This window comes from Micropterus salmoides, unplaced genomic scaffold (genome assembly GCF_014851395.1).
Source record: "Micropterus salmoides isolate LMB-PRFRI ecotype aquatic unplaced genomic scaffold, ASM1485139v1 Ms_hic_scaffold_6, whole genome shotgun sequence".
In the NCBI taxonomy this organism is placed as follows: domain Eukaryota; kingdom Metazoa; phylum Chordata; class Actinopteri; order Centrarchiformes; family Centrarchidae; genus Micropterus; species Micropterus salmoides.
This window is the reverse complement of record NW_024044348.1, coordinates 25,314,893-25,333,116: the sequence shown is the minus strand read 5'-3', so window position 1 is coordinate 25,333,116 and position 18,224 is coordinate 25,314,893. Positions and strand designations below refer to the sequence as shown.

The 18,224-nt window shown below is 40.1% G+C and overlaps 1 protein-coding gene across 1 annotated transcript in view; it reads left to right on the top strand.

Moving 5' to 3' along the window:
- kif26ba (kinesin family member 26Ba) overlaps positions 1-18,224 on the top strand; it is a 109,896-nt gene that overhangs the window by 57,538 nt on the left and 34,134 nt on the right. The window contains exon 5 of the mRNA XM_038701644.1: positions 5,934-6,141. Within this exon, the coding sequence (XP_038557572.1) occupies positions 5,934-6,141 (208 nt within the window). The remainder of the gene's footprint in view (positions 1-5,933; positions 6,142-18,224) is intronic.

Sequence of the window (18,224 nt, the reverse complement as noted above, 5' to 3'; positions counted from 1 at the left end):
ACAACATTGTAAGATGCTGTAAGATGACAGTGGTAGAAAAATGGAATACTATTATATATTGTGTATAAGCGTTTACTTCTCTTTTGGTGTGTTTATTTATAAATCAACTATCCATTCAGTAGTCATCGATGAACTGTGTAATCAAATCTAGAGAAATGCAGAGCGACACAACATAAATAAGACACGGGTAATCTGGGTAAATTATTGATGAATAAACATGGCAAGCTCAAAATGAATGGGTAAATTATTCATGTGTAACACAAGACTGTGAGTGTGTCACAGTGTCTGAAGTATTGCTGAGCCGTCGTATCTAATGAGCTGCTTTAAATCACATTTGAAATTTTACAGATGGTTTTCCTCCTCACTTTCACACATTTCCTCCTCTTCTCCACTCGTCTTCTCTCCTGTCGTGCACATTCCTGTGTTTTGTGATAGTGTGTGTCTCAAAATCTGCAGATAATTCAATGTGTGTCTATCTGTGTTTGATATATGAGTGACATGCTTCAGTGTAGCAGACATAGTGCTTTTGGTCTTGCAAAGCACCAGTGACCAGGCGCAACTCGTATATTGTATGGGAGCGCACACAAACACATGTGCACACACTCTTTCTTTAGCTTCCTTTCTATGACCCTCTTGAACTTTCAGGTAACAAGGGTATTTTACACAAACACACACACACATACACACATCTGGTTGGCATTTCAAACATATGACCAGCTGTCTTTGGGCTGACTTAAAGCAGCATTAACCTTCTAAGTGAAAGAACATGGTTAGTTTAATGGTGCAGGTGTCGCTGATGTGTGTGTCAACGTATGTGTGTGTGTTTCACTGTCAGTCTTCTTTCTTGTTTTAAGCAGTGTAATCACTGTAGATCCTCTACTCTGTGATGTGTAATTTCCTCTTAAAATCAGATTGTGTTTGTTTTGCTTGCTGATTAAAACTTCACATACACACATGTACAGTTTTGTCTGCATTTTCCTGTCATTTGTGTGTGTGCGTTTGTAATAGGATTTCAGTTTAATTGGCAAAAATAATAGCATACACCTTTTATTTTTGGTCCTTAATGTATGTGTGTGTGTGTGTGTGTGTGTGTGTGTGTTTATGGTTGATGGATGCAGCCATGCAGTGCTGGTAAATCCTATGACTGTCTTGGTCTCAGACGTGGACTGCATACAGACATTGTTATTATACACACAATCTCCCTCTTGCTCACTGTCGGCACACAACACAAATCCCTGTGTCCACCACATCTCCGTTCACCTGATCCCTTTCTTCCTCTACATCCTCCTCTTTCTATCCCTTCTCCTTTCCTGCTCTGTCATTTGTTCTCCTCTCCTATTTCTGTTTAACTGCTTTCTCTTTTTATCTCTACTTTCTTCCACTCCTTTCCTCCATTGTTCTGCTATGCCCTCTCCCCTCTTTTTTAACAACTTCTCCATCTCCACACTGACCTTTTCTTTACCTCAGCTAATGTGCATGAGAGTAATATCTTTCATTAGTATCAATTTTGTCTATGAATATGTCACACTCACACAGTAGCGCTCCATCTTCCCAGTGCTGCAGTGACCCTCTGGGGACGCTGGGCTATAGGATAGAGACATGCTGTACATGCCTATGTGTGTGTGTGTGTGTGTGTCACTGGGGGAAGGGAGTTTCTATCAGTGAAGGAATTTTTTACTGCATGCTCGGAGGATTGGATCTTTGGGGATTTAGTTGTGTGTGGGTGTGTGTGTATGTGGCTGGAGGTAGCCGAGTAAATGAATAGGCCCCAAGTGAATTGGTGAATTGGGAGGGCGTTGTTATTTTGGATGGAGGATGGCTGTAAGACGGGGAAGTGCTGCCTCTTTGTCTGCCTCTGTTTATCTCTAGCTGTTTCTTTTCCTTTCTTTAAAAATAAGTATTCATCAAATAATAATTGGGCACCAATTAGACACCAATCATAATAGTTGATTGATGATTTAAATAGGTGGAAACAAATTACCATATCAACTGCCTGATCACATCAGGACCACATTTCCTGTTGTTTTGTTTTTGCTCACATGTCATTTAAAAGTCATTTGAAAGCAGTTGTCTTTTATTTTGACAGAGAAGAAGAACCCCGCTTTCTCTATAAGTAGTCTTTCCAGAGAGATTGAATATAACTATTCTACCTATTCAGTATTTCTAGTGTCTGTAATAGGAAGCAGGAAGTGTGTAAATTGGACAGTATTTGTTCATGTCGATAGATAGATAGTGTCAGTAAAGTCCTCTGTCCATGCCAGTCTTGCTGACCCCCCACGACACATACACACACACACACACACACACACCATCACTCTCTGTCATCGCCTATATCTCCCTCTACTGATGGCCTGTTAAATAGAATGTAATTAGCTACTGAGCCAACAACACAGCCCAGAGACACCAGTCATAAATCAGCTGAGTGTGTTTGTGTGTGTGCTTCAAGTAACTCTTTGTATGTGCGTGTCAAGTGAAAGTGTTTGTGGTTGTCTGATAGGAAGAGGAAAACAAAGCAACAGAATGTTAGTAGATGGACCATTTGTGACCTGTGCTGCTTTTTAACAAGAGAGAGAGACATGAAGGGACTGAGGGGAAGAGATGCATTGATGGGTGAAAGGATCAATATATGTAAGGAAGGCTGAATGGATGGTGGGATGGATGGGTAGATATGTGGAGGGCAGGGAAAACGGCAACGGATGAACGGATAAAAATAATGAGGAAGAGAGGAATAAAAAGATGTAGGGATTATTGTAGAGTGAGAGGGATTGAGAGATGAAAGAACAGGGGGGGAAGTGAAGGCTAGACAAGAGGAATGAATGGATTGAATGAATGACGGAATGAAAAAAGGGGGGGGGATAAAAGGATGGGGGTGACCAATGAAGAGCTGATGGATAGAGAGATGGAGTAGATGGATGGTAAACAAGTGCCCTTCACTTTAGGGTTAGATTGGAATAGATCCACTTGGCCAAATCCCAGGCCACTTGTCATTAAACACTACCAATTAGGTGGTGTGTGTTTGTGTGTGTGCGTGTCTACCATGCTTGAATTGTGCCATAGATTAAACCAGAACATAAAAAGAGTATACATACATATATATATATATATATATATATATATATATATATATATATACACACCGTATATATATACACGATACAATATATATCTGATGTGTTACACTGTAAAAACAATCACATTTAAAAAAGTACATGTTTTGTTCAGGGAGCAAGTACAAATCTCCAGCAGCAGAGTAGCTGTGCATGAATCCATCATAGTCATGTCTCATCCCACAAGCACTGCAGCAGTCGCAGCAGCCTGTTGTTTCCATTGTTACATAGAAATCAATTGTAGATTTTAATTCAAACATAACTCTCTTAAACAAGATTTTTTCGTGCCTCCTAATGAATCTGCAATTTTTACTATTACCATTATTATTTTTAAGTAAATTCCTGCACCTGTTTTTTTTATAATCTACCGCACATATATCTTCATGGCCGAGTGATGCATCAGGTGATATAATAAAAAGAAATCCTGTAATTGCTTTTGATGGCATTTGCAGCATTATGAATGTAAGCTAAGCTTGTGCACAGTGAAAAACACATTAGTGGTGTTTTTATGGAGCTTTGCCTCATGCAATATATGCACTCACACACACATTCACAGTAACAAGCACACACCTATACACACAGATTCACACACAAATCTCCTGGGAGAGATAGTCAAATGGTGAAACGCTTCATCGTTCCATGGGTCACTGAATCCACATCTCTCTTCTCACCCTCCCTCCTCTTCCACTGTCCCGCCCTCTCTTATGTTTCTCTCTCTTTCACTCCCCCCCCCCACTCCCTGCTCTCATTTCTGTAAACTGGCGCAGTTAATTGAAAGCCAATGGTGTGAGAATATGGTTCTTTGACAGAGAGTATGTCAGGGCGCAAGGTCTTCTCTCTCTCTCTTTAAAATCATAAAAATATATGTGAGGATAGATTAAAGCAGAACAGAGCAGGAATCCCTGCTAGAGCAGTCTTTTATTTTTTATCATATTTTTAACACTGCTGCAGTGTGTAACTCAGTTTGTCATGAAATCTGCTAGTTTGAATTGTGCCTTCATAAAATCTAGAGAAGAGATTACACTGACATACGAATATTTTTTACTAATAAAAATTAATCACTTTAGGTGGATTTCTGCCTGCAGCTTTACTGTCACTGGGTTTCTCCCAAGATCACTCTCACTTAACCTCTCTTCATCTTTCTGCTCAGCCGTGGTATTATATTGATGCTTTGCGCACAGTCTCTGCTGCCAAGTATACTCTTTTTTTTGCTTTTTTGCTAGCAAACTTGCATGTGGCCATGCTAAAATCATGCACATAAACACTGAAATTTGACTATGACAGTCTTTACAACCATTATGTAAAAATAGACTACATTATAAATAAAAGTCATGCGGTTAAAATCCTACTTATGTTAAAGTACATTTGTGTTGCAAGCTGCATGTACTTAAAGCAAATAAATGAGAGATGATTACGGGTCGCAAGTCTTTTGGAGCAACTACAATAGTTTAATCAAAAATAATGTACTGTTTTCTAAATGTTCTGTATATGTTTTTTAAATGTAAAATCTTGATCTTAAAACTAATTTCAACAGTCTGATAAATGTACTGGAGTAAAAAGTACAACAATTCCCTTTGAACTGTCGTGAAGTAGAAGTATAAAGTAGCATTAAATGGACATACTAGTAAAGTACAAGCACCACTTTCCACCACTGGTGCTTGGTAATAATCGTCTCCTCCTTACTATAAATTCCTTTCATTTAGGTTAAAGCAGAAATTCTGTCTGTTATATGGACATGTGGTAATTCTGCTGGGGAAGGAAGATAGAGAGTTAGAAACGGGAAGAGAAATAGTTAACTAATAGATGTGAAGCACTGTTGAGAGAGGCAGACACTAAGAACCCGCTGTGTTGAGACAGCAGAACAGAAAGAGAAAGAAGTGAGATTTAGAAAAGTTGAAGTTAAAAGGAGAGAATGAGTAAAGAGAATCTGAGTGCAGGTTAGATGGAGTACATTTAAATATCATTTTTGGTGGCTCCTTTTGAGCTGAATGCTGCAGGGAGTTGAGCAGCAGGAAAGCAAATGAACCACCCTCCATCCAGATGTTGCTACATATGTAAACAGACATTTGTGTGTGTGTGTGTGTGTGTATCTGCGTGTTGAAGGATGTGTATTGGAGTTAGATTTTGGCAAACTATAAGGGTATAATTATAGTCCCATGTCACATGTACCACCATCCTTCCTGTCCTTCCTCTTTAAATGGATCCATTTTAACTATTTAGAGTTTATAATATTGATTTTACAGTGATAAATGTATATCGTTTTAGAATCAGCTTTAGAATCAGACTCGGTATCAGCTTTATGTCAGGTATGTGTACACATTGGAGGAATTTGAATCTGGATTGTACAATGCTCACGATGTGCTTACTTATACAATAATACAGTAATAAAATCAAACATAGGCTACAGTATAGAGAACACTATAAACAAAACAAAATAGACAGATTGAGACAATAGTGCAATGAGCAGAGTACAAAGTATGCAGGAGTAAATTATTACCATTATTGTTATTATTATTATTTTGTACATATCGGAGGTGGATGAGATACACAAGGTGCACATACACATACAAGCATACATCTACTCATGTACACAGTGTGATGGAGCATAGTGCAAAGGATGTTGGAATAAATAAGTATTATGTGCAGGTGTTATGTACTTGAGGTAGGTGGATTTGGTATACAGCATATACAATATACAATATGAACTGTATGAAGAGCTCTGTAATAGAGAATGATGAATAAATAATAAGTGTTGATTTTAACATATTAATTTAATTGATGGACTGTCTCCCTCCTTTCCTGTGTCCCTCTTCTTTCCTCTCTCAGAGCTGCACAAAAGTTGAACTTAGCATCCAAGAAGAAGAAGCAGAAAACCACCGCGGTCACAGCCCCAGTGCCATCAGCATCACCATCATGTGACCCTCCTCTTTTCCCCACCAATTTTAGCTCTGCCCTGTTGATGGCACCTCCCCCGGCTCCACCCTGCCTTCTCCGTGCAGCCAACAAAATCAAAGATACACCTGGGCTTGGAAAGGTAAAGGAAAAGTGTTTTTTATTTAGCCGTGGTGCTGGAATGAATTGAGTCTATCATGCCCGAATAGTGGACGGGCAGATTGCCTTTAATTCAGTTTTAAGTCGGTTCTGTTGATGCCATTTTTTATTTTACGTTGCCCACTATGCTCCATTTTTTGGAGACAGTGATGTTATGACAAAAAAAGTGTTGATTTTAGCGTTGAAATTATTTGGTTTGATGCACTGAAATTTTATAAAATGTTGATCTATAGTCTTATCATGACCTTGGGCAGTTTATCTGAATGTATGTACTGCTGTGTGTGTGTGTGTGTGTGTGTGTGTGTGTGTGTGTCACCCCTGCTGTACCATGTCGGAATGCAGCCTAATGGTTACCACGGTAACACATCTCAGGCTGACAAAAGTCATCTGTCACCGTTGCCAACAGTTGGTGAAACGTGTGTATGTGTGTGTGTTGTGGATGTGTGTGGATGTGTTTGGGGGGGGGGTTTCATGCTTCGCAAGTGTGTGCAATATTGATCGTCCATGTAATGAGTTTTTAGTGCCCCCTCCTCCACAGTTTGAGTGAGAGGCTCACTGACTCTGTGTGTGTTTGTGTGTGTGTCCTCGCTGATAGAAAATGACTGTGGAGAACAAAATCAAACTGACATCAAATAGCACTGGACAGTACACAGAGAGGGAAAGGGACCCCACATGTGTCCTGTTATGTTTTTGTACACATAGGTGTGAGTGAGAAATTGTGAGAGTGCATCACATGTCCTTCTCTATTTATTTGTCTGTGTGCATACATGTGTGACGATATTAGTTTTCTCTCACTATGTAATTTCCTTTTGTTTTCTTTTTTTGTTTCTCTTTATTGGACAGTCAGTGGTGATGCTGCAGACAGAAACATGGGGAGAGAGGGGGGCAGGATATGCAAGCAAAATCGAGTGTTAAAGCTGCAAAGATAAAGCAGCCATGCAGAAATGTGACTTTACCCATGTAGGTAGAAATCTGTATTCCTGCTGTTTTTGTTATAGTATAGTTTAGGTGTTCCATATTTTATTTATCTTTTTGTGCAAATGATTATTTTATGAGCTGCGTCTTTTTCTGCTTTGTCCCTCTTTTGAGCCTCTATTTCCATTTATCTCCATATGGAGGTGACAGATGTCCCCTCAGTTGTCAGGGAGACAGATTCACACTCGCATATTTACAAGTACACTCAAACACAAAACAGCCTAAATGTACTTGCATTATACACCCCCACCACTACACAAAACCCACATTTAGAGTATTTGTCTCATTAAATCATTCTGGCTTCTGTTTCATTGCACTATGATCTTCTGTGATCTTGTGAAAGAAGTGATTAACTTGTCTGCCCTGCTGTGTGTGAATGCCTGCTGCTGCTGTTTAATTTCAGCTATCGGACACCCTTCTTTTCACAATCATGTGGACGTCTCACAATAGTCATTCAGGATTGATATATGTTATGATGGACTTTGATTAAGGTGTCCAGACGTTTGAGCTACGTACCGACTACCGTCTTCCTGTTACCGTGCTGGCAGCCTGTCCATTCTGAATCAACTGACAAATGGAGAAGGAAAAAAAACACTATACGAAAAGCAAGTTAATTTAAGGAAACTGTAGTTATTTCTTACATGTTTTTATTTAATTGTTAAAGCAATAGCTTAACCTTTTGGGAAATGTGCTTATTCCCTTTCTTGTCATGAGTTAGATGAGAAGAACAATGCCACTCATATCTGTCTGTTAAATATAAAGATACTTCAGGATTTTTTACCTTTGGACAGAGCTTACCATCTCTTGGCTGTAAATTCTCAAATTATAAATGCCATTTTTTCCCCTGTTTAAGTAGTCTTACAGACATGTTTGCTGATAGGCGGTTATTGCTTTCATTGCTTTCATTGCTGTGGTTTGGAAATAAATGGACAATAAAAGAAGAAGAGAACATGGTACCAAGGCAGGAAGATATTCTGGTATTTGGAACATAACAAGCCTCTCCCGTGAAATCAATTGAAGCTTGCCAAGACCTAATCAAACACTCTCACACTCACACCCCACACACACCCACCCACAAACACACACATACACAAACATATGGGAAGAAAATGGCTGTGGTGACATTTCTCCAGTAAAAATGTCACCTGCAGAGGGGGGCGGCCCCCTGCTGAAATGGCATTTGCACACATTCACACTCACACACGCGAGCATACAGGCTTGCATGCTCACAAATTCATAGGATTATAGAGTACAATGAAAGATGTCAAGAAGGCGGCAAAGCCCCTGGTGGAAGTGTGTACGATACATTACAGCCTGCAGAATACATGGGCTTGTCTGCGAGTGTGATGGGGGGTTAGTGTTCTCCCGCGATGTTAATATGGCAGAAAACAGATTGAGACATCACATCTAAAGCCAGGGGAAATCAACCTGCACAGGTCAGCTGTACTGCTGTGTGTGTGTGTGTGTGTGTGTGTGTTACAGAGAGAGAGAGTTTAGCCTCATTCCATCTTGGGATGTCAAATTAAATAGAATCCCTCAGTGGATCTTTCTGACTGGCGTCTGTATCTCAAACTCCCCTCTGTTATTTCGATACACGGTGCTTCTCTACATGTTGTTGGTAAGCTCCGTCTCACTTTAATCAAATCAGCCAGCTGGGAGCCTTCCATTCAGATCGCTGACTGCAGGGGGAGATGTGTATCAGTCGAGGAAATTAAGCTGTGTATGTATTATCAAAGAAAACCAACTGCAGAGTCACACAGAAATACAGTAGAAAATATGGAGGATTTCAACAATCGATTTTCATCTGTAATCGTCTTTTTTGATTGCATTCTATGCATCCTGAGTGATTTAGTCCAAAATGTGTTTATCAGCTTTGTGCTTCATGAAAGTTCAACTGATATCAGTGAGTGTCATTCAGCAGAAGTGGAGATAAACTAATGCATGTATGACTGCTAAATTATGGAATTATTTCTCCTTGCCCAAAATGAGCGATGTCACTGTTTAAATATCGGGCCTCATTCATTTTCATATTCTTATGTTAACTTTCTCTTAATTTTTGTCGTATGAATGTGCCATGTCAGATTCAGCAAACGCTGATGAATACCTTTTGATCATAAATGAGCGTTCATAAGAAATAAATTAGCATAATTAACGCCCCAATAATACCAAACAATATGTCAGGAACAGTTCATCGATGGAAATGACGTTGAAAAGTAAAAAGAACTTTGAGTTTGGACATTGAAGTCCTGCTTTCGGAGATCCATAAAGGAAAGTTTCACATTTTTAACAGCGTCAGCAGTGGAATTAAGGGAATAGGGTTAGATCGTTGTGTCTGTCTGCTCTAAAAAGTTTCACATTTGCAGAAACACAGCCTGTGGTAATGGAAACCGCGACAACAACCATTCATAAGTCTCTGCCAATATATCAGGACACTGTCACTCTCTTCCAAGGACCTGACCTGCTAAGTTGTCCAAAAGATTACACTTCTATTTGAGTTTATTATATAAACAGACAAATTAACCCTCAGTGAGTGTATTATTTAAGTAGTTTTGCAGTTGAGATGTTCATATTAATATTGTAGTGTTACCTACAATAGCATCAATAGCCAATTTAAAAGAATTATGATATCGTTCGGCCATATGAAATTTAAAAATTAAAATTAATATATTTTGAATTATATTACAATTCAAATTGCTGACAAACAGATGAAACAGAATGATGACAATATAATTATAAAGTGTAATTTATATAGGATTTTCAAACTCACAGTTGCTTTAAAGTAATGAAATATACAATCCAATAGTGAAAAACCTGATTGGGTTTGTGGCAGACTAATTGTACCTGACTCCTGGTCTGGACCACAGTGAATGTAGCATTTTCTTCTAAATCACTCTTGCAAGCCACTGAAGGACAGCTCTGTTCGTATGAGTGGTTCTTGCATTAAGCCCATTCTTCTTCAAGCTGTCTGCTGTACTTCATCCACTGTTCTGTAACATAATTATGTAATGGTGGTGGTGATGGCGCAATGGATAAGACAATGCCTTTGGTGTGAGAGACCCGCGTTAAATCCCCCACCATCCACCAATGTGTCCCTGAGCAAAACACTTAACTCCTAGTTGCTCCAGAGGTGTGCAACCTCTGTCATATATAGCAATTGTAAGTCGCTTTGGATAAAAGCATCAGCTAAATGAATAAATGTATAATCATCTACATACTGTTTAACATACAGTATTAGAAGAGGAATGAGAAATAGTATTAAAAACAAAAGCTAATATGGGGAGCTTTCTCTTCTCCTCTCCCCTCTGTAACCTAACCTATCCTCATCTCTCTAAGTGTATGGATCATCCTCTGCCTTAGCATGCCTTTATCCCCCCCCTCTGCCCTTCTCCTTATCTGAATGGCAAAAAAAGGACTGTGGGAGTTTTTCCCCTACCTCTTTCATCTCTGCAGCCAACATTTTGCACGCACACACACATGCACACTCACAGATTGCAACTTGACCTTGGGGGAAATTGATCCTATGACAGCTAATCAATTTTTAATAGCAGCTACGATCCCTCTCAGGCCACAAGCTGTGTGCGTCTGTGTCAGGAGGGAGCATGTGCAAGTGTATTTTCTACGGGCATTTGTGCGTCCTCATGCCTATCTGGGTGTCCGTGCGTTTTGTATCTAAATGAGTAAGTGAGTCTGTTATGGGAATGCAGCAGCCACTTTGTTCCACCTTGTAGCTGAAATATTAATGCTGTCAGTATTGGCAGGGCTGGAGCATGACACACACACACACACACACCCTTACTCTGTCCTACTGCATACTCTACTGTATGTGTGGGTTTTTTGTTGCCCACTATGCTCACATCTTAAAGCACTTCTGAGATTAATTTGTGATTTGGAGCTTTATAAATTAGATTGATGTGATTGGTGATTTGGCGATAGACATGTGAGCAATGTAATTTTTATCAATTTTACTCCTGGCCGATCAATTTAGAGCAAGAAATGTGTCTGTCACTCCATATTAAATGACTGCAAGGGTGTATGGTTTCAAAGTGGAGGGGGGTACAATATTACGACGGGTCTGAAATTGTCATCGTAGGTGCATGTCCACTGTGAGAGACATAATCTAAAAAAAAAATCCAGAAATCACAATGTATGATTTTTTAACTATTTATTTGTATGATACAGCTGCAAATAAGTATTTGAACACCTGAGAAAATCAATGTTAATATTTGGTACAGTAGCCTTTGTTTGCAATTACAGAGGTCAAATGTTTCCTGTAGTTTTTCACCAGGTTTGCACACACTGCAGGAGGGATTTTGGCCCACTCCTCCACACAGATCTTCTCTAGATCAGTCAGGTTTCTGGGCTGTCGGTAAGAAACACGGAGTTTGAGCTCCCTCCAAAGATTCTCTATTGGGTTTAGGTCTGGAGACTGGCTAGGCCAGGCCAGAACCTTGATATGCTTCTTACAGAGCCGCTCCTTGGTTATCCTGGCTGTGTGCTTCGGGTCATTGTCATGTTGGAAGACCCAGCCTCGACCCATCTTCAGTGCTCTAACTGAGGGAAGGAGGTTGTTCCCCAAAATCTCGCAATACATGGCCCCGGTCATCCTCTCCTTAATACAGTGCAGTCTCCCTGTCCCATGTGCAGAAAAACACCCCCAAAGCATGATGCTACCACCCCCATGCTTCACAGTAGGGATGGTGTTCTTGGGATGGTACTCATCATTCTTCTTCCTCCAAACACGGTTAGTGGAATTATGACCAAAAAGTTCTATGTTGGTCTCATCTGACCACATGACTTTCTCCCATGACTCCTCTGGATCATCCAAATGGTCATTGGCAAACTGAAGACGGGCCTTGACATGTGCTGGTTTAAGCAGGGGAACCTTCTGTGCCATGCGTGATTTCAAACCATGACGTCTTAGTGTATTACCAACAGTAACCTTGGAAACGGTGGTCCCAGCTCTTTTCAGGTCATTGACCAGCTCCTCCCGTGTAGTTCTGGGCTGATTTCTCACCTTTCTTAGGATCATTGAGACCCCACGAGGTGAGATCTTGCATGGAGCCCCAGTCCGAGGGAGATTAACAGTCAGGTTTAGTTTCTTCCATTTTCTAATGATTGCTCCAACAGTGGACCTTTTTTCACCAAGCTGCTTGGCAATTTCCCCGTAGCCCTTTCCAGCCTTGTGGAGGTGTACAATTTTGTCTCTAGTGTCTTTGGACAGCTCTTTGGTCTTGGCCATGTTAGTAGTTGGATTCTTACTGACTGTATGGGGTGGGCAGGTGTCTTTATGCAGCTAACGACCTCAAACAGGTGCATCTAATTTAGGATAATAAATGGAGTGCAGGTGGACATTTTGAAGTCAGAATTCTAGCTGATAGACAGGTGTTCAAATACTTATTTGCAGCTGTATCATATAAATAAATAGTGAAAAAAATCATACATTGTGATTTCTGGATTTTTTTTTTTTTAGATACGATGACACGATGACAATTTCAGACCCCTCCATGATTTCTAAGTGGGAGAACTTGCAAAATAGCAGGGTGTTCAAATACTTATTTTCCTCACTGTATATATATATATAAATATTTATTTATATTTAAAAAATATATGTTATTGCACATTTGGTGTGATTATTTACGTATTTATTAAGATGGCATATTTGGGATTGACTCAAAAAAACTACAGTTCCCAATTCCACCCAGTGGCGTATTCACTGTATGTAACTATTTTACAGAAATAGAAAAAATAGAATTCCTTTTGGACAACAATGGAGGTCTATAGGACAGAAGAATAAGCTTTGTCAGGCTTTTTATGGAATTTACAATAACGCAAGAATATCAGCGCCCTTATCCTTTAATGTTATACACTGAGTGAAGGCTTCGATAATGTTAGATTGAGACCAAATATGTAAGGATACACACATGTATATACACCCACAATTACAACACTTATTTCACCATTTCTGCCATAGAAAAGTTCTTTCATGTAATATAGTGGTTAATCCTTGTTGAGTTGCACACAAATTCAAACCTCAGAGTTGTAAGATCTCTGCAGTACATCCAACTGAGAACAGAAAGCATGGCTATTATGACACCGTGAGCTGAGCTGGAATGAATAAATCAGTTAAAATTAGAATTGATCCGAAGCCTGAACTTGCTATTCCCACATGGTATTTGTGTCTATCTCTTTGTACATGTGTTTGCACGAATGTGTGTTTCTGCAGTCTTTGGCAACCAATTACAGCTCAGTCTCAGTCTCTTATTGATTTCCCAGCCAATAGTAATGAAGCACTGCGGTGAGGAACTATTGAACAATCTTCTCTCAGCCCAGGATTGTTGGTTCCTGTTTAGCTGAATTCCTTTACTTAAATTTGCTCAAAGACTTCATTGTGCCTGAGTGTGGTGTATAAAGTGGAGGAACAGGAAACTCTACTGTATATCTAAGTGAGTGTATAAGGTCAGTTTCTCAGGGGACAAAAACGGGACTCCTTGCCTCAACGTCACAGCAACGTTCCAGGCTTGATCAGCAGACATATGTGTCACATAGTAGCATTGTAGTTTTAAACAGACACAGCCTAGACTTCTGTAGGTTGAACATAGTTATTATACCTACCTAGACACATTGCAGAGGAGCACAGATATCATTTGCTCTCCAAAGCAATAATGAGTTAAATATTCACACAGAGACTCAAAGAAACACTCACTTCTGTATCTCCCTCATTCCTGTTTTTTTTTTCTTGGTCTTCTTTTCAGCAGCTTACCACCCTGAGTCAGTATTCACTGATGCATGAAGTGCGGGAGAAAATAGGAAGGTATAGAAAGAGGCTGAGTTTTCTTGTCATTTGCTCTGAGGAAGGGAGAGAAAGTGAGACAGGGAGAGGAGGGAGCTGGGGCAAAGAGAGAATGGAGGGAAAAGAGTGGGTGGACAGTGCTATCGAGCAATAGGATGTTTCTCAAACATAAAGAGAGTTTGAAGAAGGGAATAGTCTATAGGTGTTGTGGAAGTGGGAGGGGAAACAAGGAGAGGAAGACGGGGATGAAGGCATAAGGGAGGATCACTGCGAGAGTGTTGTGTTAGTATCCGGAGATACTATTAGTGACCTATTTCTCTCTAAATATTTTCCTTCTTCGCTCTTGTCTGAAACAACCACCACTAACTCTTTCTTTCTCTTCCTTCTTTTTCATTAAAAGAACAAAAAGTCCATTAGCTGTTCGTTCTTCCTACATATGTGTGCCTGCATGTCACCGTGGCTGCAGCACTTTGCCACATGTATTGATCCACCAGTGGAACTAGGACAAGGATCCTCTGAGAATATTGTGGGTGTGGGTTTGATTACACAGACACAGAATTACACAACTGAGCTGGACTCAGGTTTAAACATCTAGCTGAGTGTTGAGCATCACATTCAAAAGGGGAAGTTTTTTGTGTCTGGACAGCACAGAAACAAAACAAAATAAAAGCACAATTCTTAAAGCTGGCATAATTGTTGTGATGCATCAGTTTCCCTTTGACTCCTTGTATGACTCTTGCCATCTCACATGCATCCTTAATATTTGAGAAACAAACATGAACCACATTATGGCTACATTTATACCTCAAACACACACACAGGCAACCTTCTTACCTTTCACACTCAGAACATGAGGAGGAAATGGGCTCTGGGGGGGGGGCTTTTATGAGTTACGCCTTGTAAAGCGTGCAATGGTAAAATCCTTCCCCCCAGGCTCTTACTGATGTGATGGGCTCTTTTATTGGGGTCAGGAGAGGGCGTAGCTCTGTATCTAAGTGTGAGTTTGTGATGAAGAGACAGAGTAAGTGTGTGTGTGTGTGTGTTTTGTGTAGTGCTCTGGAACTCTTGACCTGGCATTAAGTTAGGTTCCCGAGGTCATGAGGGTTACATATTTATGGCATGCAAGTAGCATCTCACTTCTATGAAAACACTTTTAAATGTACACACACAAAGGTCCAATTACCTTTATCTGAGAAAGACTTCAACACAAACACTCTCTCATACACACTCACACAATTTATTGAATCAACTCTTAAATCGCCTGTGGTCATTTAATGATGCAAGCAAAGGAAAGCCTATTAACGTGCTGCATTAGCTGTGTGTGTGTGTGTGTGTGTGTGTGTGTGTGTGGTAGACAAAGAGAGAGATGTGCAACAACAAGACAGGAAGAGCTCCTAGAATGTTATTTGCCTTTGAGCTTTTTACATGGCTGTTTATTGATTAACAGCAGGCTTTATGCTTTTATTTTTTAACACTTATCATTCTAGGTGAGTTCTTTCAGGATAACATGACTATGTTCTTGTTGCCTTTGGTTCTTTGCTCCTCTCGCTGGAATAATTGTACCAACAGTGCTCAGATTTTTAAATCTCTTGTAGAAAATTTCTTTATGTTTTTGATATTATCTAGCCGCACAGTAATACGGTGGATAATTAACTAATAATCCAATTTAATCAAAGTCAAGCTAAAACATAAATATACAGTGGGTACGGAAAGTATTCAGACCCCTTTAAATTTTTCACTCTTTGTTTCATTGCAGCCATTTTCCAAAAATCAAAAAAGTTCATTTTATTTCTCAGTAATGTACACTCAGCACCCCATCTTGACAGAAAAAAACAGAAATGTAGAAATTTTTGCAAATTTATTAAAAAAGAAAAACTGAAATATCACATGGTCATAAGTATTCAGACCCTTTGCCGTGACACTCATATTTAACTCAGGTGCTGTCTATTTCTTCTGATCATCCTTGAGATGGTTCTACACCTTCATTTGAGTCCAGCTGTGTTTGATTATACTGATTGGACTTGATTAGGAAAGCCACACACCTGTCTATATAAGACCTTACAGCTCACAGTGCATGTCAGAGCAAATAAGAATCATGAGGTCAAAGGAACTGCCTGAAGAGCTCAGAGACAGAATTGTGGCAAGGCACAGATCTGGCCAAGGTTACAAAAAAAATTTTTCTGCTGCACTTAAGGTTCCTAAGAGCACAGTGGCCTCCATAATCCTCAAATGGAAGACGTTTGGGACGACCAGAACCCTTCCTAGAGCTGGCCGTCCGGCCAAACTGAGCTATCGGGGGAGAAGAGCCTTGGTGAGAGAGGTAAAGAAGAACCCAAAGGTCACTGTGGCTGAGCTCCAGAGATGCAGTCGGGAGATGGGAGAAAGTTGTAGTAAGTCAACCATCACTGCAGCAATCCACCAGTCGGGGCTTTATGGCAGAGTGGCCCGACGGAAGCCTCTCCTCAGTGCAAGACACATGAAAGCCCGCATGGAGTTTGCTAAAAAACACCTGAAGGACTCCAAGATGGTGATAAATAAGATCCTCTGGTCTGATGAGACCAAGATAGAACTTTTTGGCCTTAATTCTAAGCGGTATGGGTGGAGAAAACCAGGCACTGCTCATCACCTGTCCAATACAGTCTCAACAGTGAAGCATGGTGGTGGCAGCATCATGCTGTGGGGGTGTTTTTCAGCTGCAGGGACAGGACGACTGGTTGCAATCGAGGGAAAGATGAATGCGGCCAAGTACAGGGATATCCTGGATGAAAACCTTTTCCAGAGCGCTCTGGACCTCAGACTGGGCCGAAGGTTTACCTTCCAACAAGACAATGACCCTAAGCACACCGCTAAAATAACGAAGGAGTGGCTTCACAACAACTCCGTGGCTGTTCTTGAATGGCCCAGCCAGAGCCCTGACTTAAACCCAATTGAGCATCTCCGGAGAGACCTGAAAATGGCTGTCCACCATCGTTTACCATCCAACCTGACAGAACTGGAGAGGATCTGCAAGGAGGAATGGCAGAGGATACCCAAATCCAGATGTGAAAAACTTGTTGCATCTTTCCCAAAACGACTCATGGCTGTATTAGATCAAAAGGGTGCTTCTACTAAATACTGAGCAAAGGGTCTGAATACTTATGACCATGTGATATTTTAGTTTTTCTTTTTTAATAAATTTGCAAAAATTTCTACATTTCTGTTTTTTTCTGTCAAGATGGGGTGCTGAGTGTACATTACTGAGAAATAAAATGAACTTTTTTGATTTTTGGAAAATGGCTGCAATGAAACAAAGAGTGAAAAATTTAAAGGGGTCTGAATACTTTCCGTACCCACTGTACTGTGATGCACTCTACATTTCCAGCGTTTGATAGCCACTGTATGATACAAAGATTTTAAATCGTGTCCCTGATTTGTGTTCATTATTTACCCATTTTTATTTATGATCACATCCCTGTTCCCAGCTAATGGGTCTGTAAGTAAATAAATATATAGCTGAACTGAATAACAGTCTTCACTTCAATTTCTGAAAGCTCTATCTCCAAGTGCTGTGAGGTTTAGAGTGTTTTGGGATTACTGTGCGATCCATAATCCCATGGTGGTGTTTAACTGGAAGCGCAGAGCAGAATCACACTTCAGACGATGTGCTTTGTGCTAACAAGCACAGACAAAAGATCTCTTCTCCTTGCTCTCCTTCCCTCTTAGGAGCCACATAAACACAGTAGACTTTTCATCTGCCCTTCAACCTCTGAGGCCTGTTGACAAAATCCTACCCTGTTCAGAAAACACATGGTTAAATCAAACAAATAATTGATTTCACTAAAGTGTTAATTTTGCGTCAGCTTTTCTTAACAATTGCGATGAAAGTTACGATTTCCTTTTATGTTTGACCACAATACCGCATGCTTTGCAAAACAGTTTACTCCCCTTTGGACCTTTGCTGTTATATATATTTATTATATTTGTAGGCAAATGTGAGACGTTGGTCTCACACGTCTGCTGCCTCTTGTAAACAAGGAAGTGAGTCTGCTGACGTATGACAACATTTGGAGGAAACGGTGATGATAGATCAAATTTGCGAAAAAGTTGTGGTGATTGGTCCAAATTGCAAGTCGTGTTAAATTCACAGGGATTTGCTGAATTTGTGTTAATAGTTGCCATCGCAAAATCCTGGAGTGACTGTATAACTGACAGTATTCTGTCTATTCTGAATCTATGATAGTTGTCAGGAGTTTGATTCTTGAATACTCTTACACTATTATCCATCCATTGGGGAGAGGCAGGGTTGAATCTTTGAAAGGATG